The sequence below is a fragment of the Melopsittacus undulatus genome, chromosome 7, assembly GCF_012275295.1.
Source record: "Melopsittacus undulatus isolate bMelUnd1 chromosome 7, bMelUnd1.mat.Z, whole genome shotgun sequence".
Lineage (NCBI taxonomy): Eukaryota > Metazoa > Chordata > Aves > Psittaciformes > Psittaculidae > Melopsittacus > Melopsittacus undulatus.
The window spans coordinates 73041799-73048327 of record NC_047533.1 but is presented as its reverse complement, the minus strand read 5'-3'; the positions used below and the strand labels follow the sequence as shown (position 1 = coordinate 73048327).

At 58.5% G+C, this 6529-nt stretch overlaps 1 protein-coding gene across 1 annotated transcript; it reads right to left on the bottom strand.

The window, feature by feature from the left end:
- Nucleotides 1-1542: 1542 nt before the first annotated feature.
- Nucleotides 1543-5884, bottom strand: LOC117436464 (hydrocephalus-inducing protein-like). The gene is made up of 7 exons (XM_034064523.1): nucleotides 5694-5884; nucleotides 4194-4357; nucleotides 3786-3936; nucleotides 3309-3539; nucleotides 2467-2691; nucleotides 1850-2001; nucleotides 1543-1756 (listed from the first exon to the last, which is right to left on the bottom strand). The coding sequence occupies exons 1-7, from the start codon at nucleotides 5718-5720 to the stop codon at nucleotides 1543-1545; spliced, it is 1164 nt and encodes a 387-aa protein (XP_033920414.1). The 5' UTR covers nucleotides 5721-5884.
- Nucleotides 5885-6529: the final 645 nt, after the last annotated feature.

Below are 6529 nucleotides of genomic sequence, written 5' to 3'. Positions count from 1 at the left end.
CATGCCTTCCAAGAGAATCTGCTCCCACATGTTGCCAGGCACAGAGGTGACACTGACTGCTCTGTAATTCCCTGGGTCATCCATTTTCCCCTTCTTGAAAATGGGGCTTGTATTTCCCTTTTTCCAGTCATTGGGAGCTTCACCTGACTGCCATGATTGTTCAAATATGATGGACAGTGCCTTAGCAGCTTCATTTGCCAGCTCTTTCAGGACCTGCAGACGGATTTCATCAGGTCCCATGGACTTCTGCACGTTCAGGTTCTTAAGATGGTCTCGAACCAGATCCTCTCCTACAGTGGGCTTAAGGTCTTCATTCTCCACTTTTTACCTTTAAGGGGAACCACCTGAAGTCTTAACCATGCTTTCCCAAAGAATCTTAGAGAATAACAGAATCATAGAACTGTTTGGATTGGAAAGGACCTAAAGATCATCTAGTTCCAACACCCTGCCACAGGCAGGGACACCTCACACAAGATCATGGTGCTCAAGGCCAGTCTAACCTGGCCTTGAACACTGCCAGGGATGGAGCATTCACCACTGCTTTGGGCAACCTGTGCCAGTGCCTCATCACCTGCACAGGGAACAATTTCTTCCTTCTAGCTAACCTGAACTTCCTCTGTTTCACTTTAAGCCCATCACCCCTTGTCCTATTGCTACCGGCCCTGATCAAGAGTCCCTCCCCAGCATCCCTGTAGGCCCCCTTCAGATGCTGGAAGGCTGCTCTGAGGTCTCCATGCAGCCTTCTCTTCTCCAGGCTGAACAGCCCCAACTTTCTCAGCCTGTCTTTGTACAGCAGCTGCTCCATCCCCCTTAGCATCCTCGTGGCCCTCCTCTGGATTTGCTCCAACAGCTCTACATCCTTCTGGTGAGGACACCAGAACTCTACCCAGTGCTCCAAGTGCGGGTCTCATGAGAGCAGAGTGGAGGAGCAGGATCACCTCCCTTGACCTGGTCATGCTGGTGGTGACACAGCCCAGGACACAGGGGGTTTCTGGGCTCAAGCCCATGCTGAAGCCAGCTCATGTTCCGACCCCCAGGCCCTTCTCCTCGGGCTGCTCTGAATCACTTCTCCGTGCAGCCTGTAGCTGTGCTTGGGATTGCCCTGACCCAGGGGCAGGAGCCTGCACTTGGCTCTGATGAACTTCAGGAGGTTGGTCACCTCTCCAGCATGTCCAGGTCCCTCTGGATGCCATCCCTTCCCTCCAGCACGATGACTGCACCACACAGCTCGGTGTCGTCAGCAAACCTGCTGAGGGTGCTCGATCCCAATGTCTGTGTCACCGACAAAGATGTTGAACAGGGTCTGCCCCAACACCGACCCCTGAGAGACACCATTCCTCACTGGTCTCCAGTTGGACATAGAGCCACTGACCGCAGCTCTCTGCGTGCAGTCATCCAGCCAATTCCTTGTCCACCGGGTGTCCATCCAGCAAATTCACGTCTCTCCCATTTAGAGACAAGGACGTCGTGTGGGAGGATGTTAAATGACATTTATTTGCTCCAGAGAGCACGAACGTGGCAGGAAGGGCTGGGGGCAGCTGCTCACTTGCGGGGGGAGGGCAGGCCCCGGAGGTGGTAGATCCAGGAGCCCCCAGGGCAGGAGACCACCAGCCTGCTGGTGACAGGAGCCGGGCCGCCCGCGAAGGAGACGGTGATGGTGGTGCTGCTCTTGGCGCGCAGCACCTCGGGGGCCCTGACGGTGAAGCCCGGGTGCTTCACTGCGTATTGGAACGCCGTGGCCTTCCGGAAGACGTTCCTGAAGGAGATGGAGGTGGTGCCGCCGGCTGGGATGAGGAAGGGGCCCTGGGCTTCAGGGGGCAGCGCAAGGCCGATGAGTGGGATGCAGTACTGCCCGCCCAATGCAGAGCTGAGCTGCAGCGTGGCCTTGGCTTCGCCCAGCTGGCAGGGCTCAAAGGTCACTTCCACGCTCAGGTCCGAGCCCCCAGCACTGGCGGGTGCCGCACTGATGGATTTTGCCATCTGGAAGTCGGCACAGTCGGTCTGTGCAGGGGAGACAAGAGACCATGGGGGGTGGGTCACAACAGCAGAGCCAGCACCTCGGGAAGAACACGATGGTCCCCTGGCCCTGGCCTGGCCCACCCACACCACACTCCTGGTGAGTGCCTGCGGGGAATGGGCACGAGAACTGTGCAAACGTGCCCAGCAGGGACAACCCTGCACCCAAGCCCCAAGACACCCGACTGCCAGACCTGGGCTGCAAGGGGGAAGCAAGCCCAGGCACCGTGGCACCTGCAAAAGCAGCTCCAACCAGGGCAGCAGACACGGGCCCGCAAGGGAGGACAGTGCAGCTGGTGACAAGCCCACACCAGTGGGAAGACCCCTGGGCTCACATGGCCACCCTGGCTCTGCCACGCCAAGCCAGAGGCACTTGGAGCCCTTGGTGGAGAGGGCTGGTGCTGGCCAGAGGAGCTGCCTCCCAGCCAGAGCCCCGGCAGCCGCGCTCACCTGTACGAGGTACTCGGTCTTCTGCTGGGCAAAATGCCGTATTTTGGTGGTGATGGTCTGACGGGAGCCCAGCCTGGTGCGGAAATACACGGGCTTCTCTGGCCTGCTCCAGGTGGCTTTCAGCTGCAGGGTGTAAAACAGAGAGCCCAAGTCGCTGCTCTGGAGCACCAGCTGCCCGCTGCTCTCACCCGTTTGCAGGGGCTGATACTCCAAGACAAGATCCGCCTGGGAGGAAGGAAGGAAAAAGCCACTTTGTCAGGCAGAGGCAGGGAACACGTGTGCCTGACAAGGGGCAGCTGGTCCCTGCTGTGCTCAGGCAGTGCCAGAAGGCTGGGCTGCCTTCCCCGCTCTGACTCCCCTCTCTCGGGCACAGCCTTGCTCCTTCTGGGGGACGGTTCACTTAGGGACAGATCCCAACAGCTCAGAGCCCTCCAGCACGATGCCAGAAGCTTCCCACCCATAAAAAGCCCCTGTGCTCCCCCAGGGCACACACCACTTCCTGTCAATCCAGGCTGCAGACAACCTGGCCATGGGCTGAGGCTTGTCCTGCAGCCACTCACAGCTGGAAGCACCACACTAAATGAGGGGCACGTGGCACAAGGACCTGCCACGTGAGGCCCACTTGCAGCGTGTTCCAGGGGACAGCAGGGCAGGCTCCACCAGCACAGGATGATGCCCACTGGGGATATTCTCGCACACTGCTCCCTCTCTAGATCATCGGCAGGGAGCTGCCACCACGGAAGGAAGCCCCACATGGCTCCTTTCAGGCATCAGCCTTCAAGAGCATCCCCTCCAGCCAGGAGCAGGGAGAGCAGAGGGAGCCGGAGGAGCTTTGCCCCTACCTTCGACTGTGCAGGGACAGTAAAGTGCTGGGGAACGCTGACGTCGGGCACTTTGCAGTTGATGTCAAACGTCACCGGGACAGGCAGAGGGTTGTCCACCTTGACGCTGGAGGACACTCTCTGCCGAACAGCGGTGCTCATTTGAACAGTGCCCATGGGTCCTGAAGCCACCACCTTGAAAGTCACCATGTGGAACAAGTACTCTCCGGTTGTCTCATTGAGGAAGGTCACCTAAATCAGACAGAAAGGGAAGGGCTGCTCATTCCACACATGAAAACAGACCCAAAAGAGCCCACTGAGCTCAGCGCCCTGCTTCCAGGAATGGCTGTGAGCACCCACTGAGGAAGAGCACAAGACCACAGAAAGCACGTGCGGTATTTCATAGGACCTGTGCACGTGGAGGTATGAAGAGGCGTGTAGCTTCTCGGTGAGCCAACAGCTCCTTGAAGGGCCCTGGAGACCACTGTCCTCACTTACCTTTGCCCTGAAGACTCCTTCTTTGTAGGAGAGGAAGGTGAGCTGGTAGTCCTTCTTCGCAGAGCTTGGCACGTCCATGTAGGAACACCCCTGCAGCACAGAACTGCTTTCCAGGTTCTCTGGTTTGAGCATGTCAATAACCACCAGGAACCTGTGGGTGAGAAGGACACAGTGAAGGTCAACACGAAGGACTCCTGTAGGATACCCATCGTGTGGGGGTACAATACAGCCCCTCTCATCCTCAGAGCATCAGGCACAGGGCACCAGCTCTCATCCCCCTTGGAGGAAAGCCCTCCAGGGTGCCTCTGCACAGGCAGAACGTGGGTATGGCCAGACACGGCCAAGGAGAGGGACAAGCTTTCAGGAAGGAGCTTCCAGGCACTTCCAGACTTCCTGGGCTGGACTCACCTCTGTGGTCTGTGCAGCCAGTTGGACACAGGGATGAGCTCCGTGTGGCACTTCCTGCATGGAACCTGCCGGGAAATGGCCCCTGAACACCTGGGGGCTTCAGCAGTTCCTTCCAGGTGGTAGCGTAAGCCTGTCCCGTCCGGCAGGGGGAAGAAGATGGAGCCCTACAGACAACGAATAGGACAAGTCGGCTCTGGAGCACCCCTGGCCAGCCCCATGCCTCAGGCTCTCACTGCAGCAACTTCCAGCACGCCCAGCTGGCAGAGCTCTGCCTGCAGCCCTGTCCCGTGCAGGAGGAGGCACCAGCATCGCACCTGCTCAGAGCTGGTTGTGAGTGGGTGCATGGCCCACAGGACATGGCACAGCTACAGGACACAGAGGCAGCATCTCTGGGCAAAGCAAGGAGACACGGGCCCTGCAGCAGAGCTGCTCTGCACATCCCAACACTCCCTTACTGGCCACACTCACCTGGGCACATCCCTGCCAGCCTGTGCTCATGCAGGGACAGCCCTGGGCAGGGGGTGCCCGTCCCTCATGAGCTCCATTGCCTCAGTCCTGCTGGCCTTAGCCCCAACAGCACTGCCCAGACACCAGCCTCTAAGTTGGCACAACAGGGGCCCACCAGCCGTGGGCCATGGAAAGCTCATATCCATGATCATTCTGGGTGCCCATGGATCCCAGACACCTGCCTCTGCCATCTCCTCTGCCTCCACAGCAGCTGAAAGCTGCAAGACTCCTCACGCAGGCTCTACATTAAAGACATGCTGAGCACGTGCAACCCTAAGGGCACAGATCTGCTGAGCACCCTGGAGACGGAGACCAGAAATCTCTGACCTCATTTCTGGCCTACTGTAAGGTCAGCTGGAGCGGGACAAGGACCCGGCAGCTCCAGCACCCCAGAGCCCTTCTGAACTGACCCCTTATGGCACAGAAACCATTGCAGAGGGGCCAGTCACCCCCATGTGCCCAGCCTGAGACCTGCAGGAAGGGCTCCTCCCACAGCTCCTGCATGACTGTCAAGAGATCTCTCTCGTTTCCCACTTGCCTGTTCACGGCCAGGAGGGCACTGAGAAACTGCAGGGCAGCTTTGCCCTTCTTGCTCCCTGCAAGCTGCACAAGGACAGGCACAAGTGGTTGTGCCCAGGGCTCGGAGAGCCTGTGCAGCCATGCGCTGAGCGTGGGGGTCTCTGAGCCCCCTGGGCTGCCACAAGCAGCCACCAGGAGCTGCGCAGAACAAACTTCATTTCTTGGCCTTCAGAAAGCCTGGCTCCTTAGGTCAGCTGCTCCAACACGTTTGGTGTCAGGCCCGAGTTCCCATCTGCCCTTTGCCCGTGCCTGGCCCCCAGCCACCACAAAACCCAGCTTCCAACAGAGGGCACAGGACACCTTCAGCTTGGACAGGACCTCTGAAGGTCATCTCGGCCAACCTCCTGCCCAAAGCAGGGTGAGCTACAAGGGTCATGCCACGAGGGTCAGCACACGCTGGCACAGCTCACGTACCTGGTGCTTCTTGTTCTCAGAGCTCATGGTTAGGGGTCTGTAGGTGACCTGGTAGACCTTTTCTTTTTGCCTGGCCTCCAGATGGATAAATTCAGGCCCTTTCCAGTATTTCCCCTCAATGATGGGCTGCAGGGTCCAGGCCTCGCTGCTCGGGTTGGACAGGAGGATGGTCTGGCTCTGCCTCTCACGCACATTGCAGCTGAAAGTCAGCGTCTGTAACAGAGGAGCACAGAGGCTGCTGGGTCGTACCCACAACCCTTCCCACTCTTCTCACGCTGGCTCTGCACCAGGACCTGGAGCACAGGGAGCAGCTTTTCCTTGTCACATGCAAAAATTACGCTTTGGCCATAGCTTTTGGAGTAAATCAAGCTGGTTGCTCTTGAAGAAGGGAGCAGAACAAGCCTTTCGCATGCTGGGTGAAAGGAAATGGGGAGTCCTGAAAGGAAACTCCTGTGCAAGGACAAGATCTGCAGCCACACAGCCCCTTCCTTCGTGGGCAGGAGGAAGAGGAGCTCCACGCTCTCTTTGGGAGCAAGAGCCAACAGCTCCCAGGCTGCCCCATCCCAGGGACTGGATGCAGATGCCTTGCCCCTTCCTACTGCTGAATGCCCTCCCCTGGCCCAGCAGGGGGAGAAGTGTGGCTGCAGGTGCAGTGCTGGGATACATGGCATGGGTGCTGCAGTGCAGAGCCAGGACAGCTGAGCTGCTCACTGGAGGAGCAGCACCTTGAACAGGGGAGAAAGGCAATGACAGGGCTCAGGAATTCTGGCAATCCTGCCCAGCAGTTTCTCTCTGGGATACCCCAGCACCAGCGAGTCTGTGCTCACAAGTGTCCT

What these genes read in the sequence shown, in the direction of transcription:
- LOC117436464 (XM_034064523.1), bottom strand. Translation starts at nt 5,720, where the DNA reads ATGAGCTCTGAGAACAAGAAGCACCAG. An exon ending in AGACCGAGTACCTCGTACAG is followed by an intron (nt 2,002 to 2,466) that starts GTGAGCGCGGCT and finishes TCCCCTGCACAG; the next exon opens with ACCGACTGTGCCGACTTCCA. An exon ending in AGCTCTGCATTGGGCGGGCA is followed by an intron (nt 1,757 to 1,849) that starts GTACTGCATCCC and finishes CATCTCCTTCAG; the next exon opens with GAACGTCTTCCGGAAGGCCA.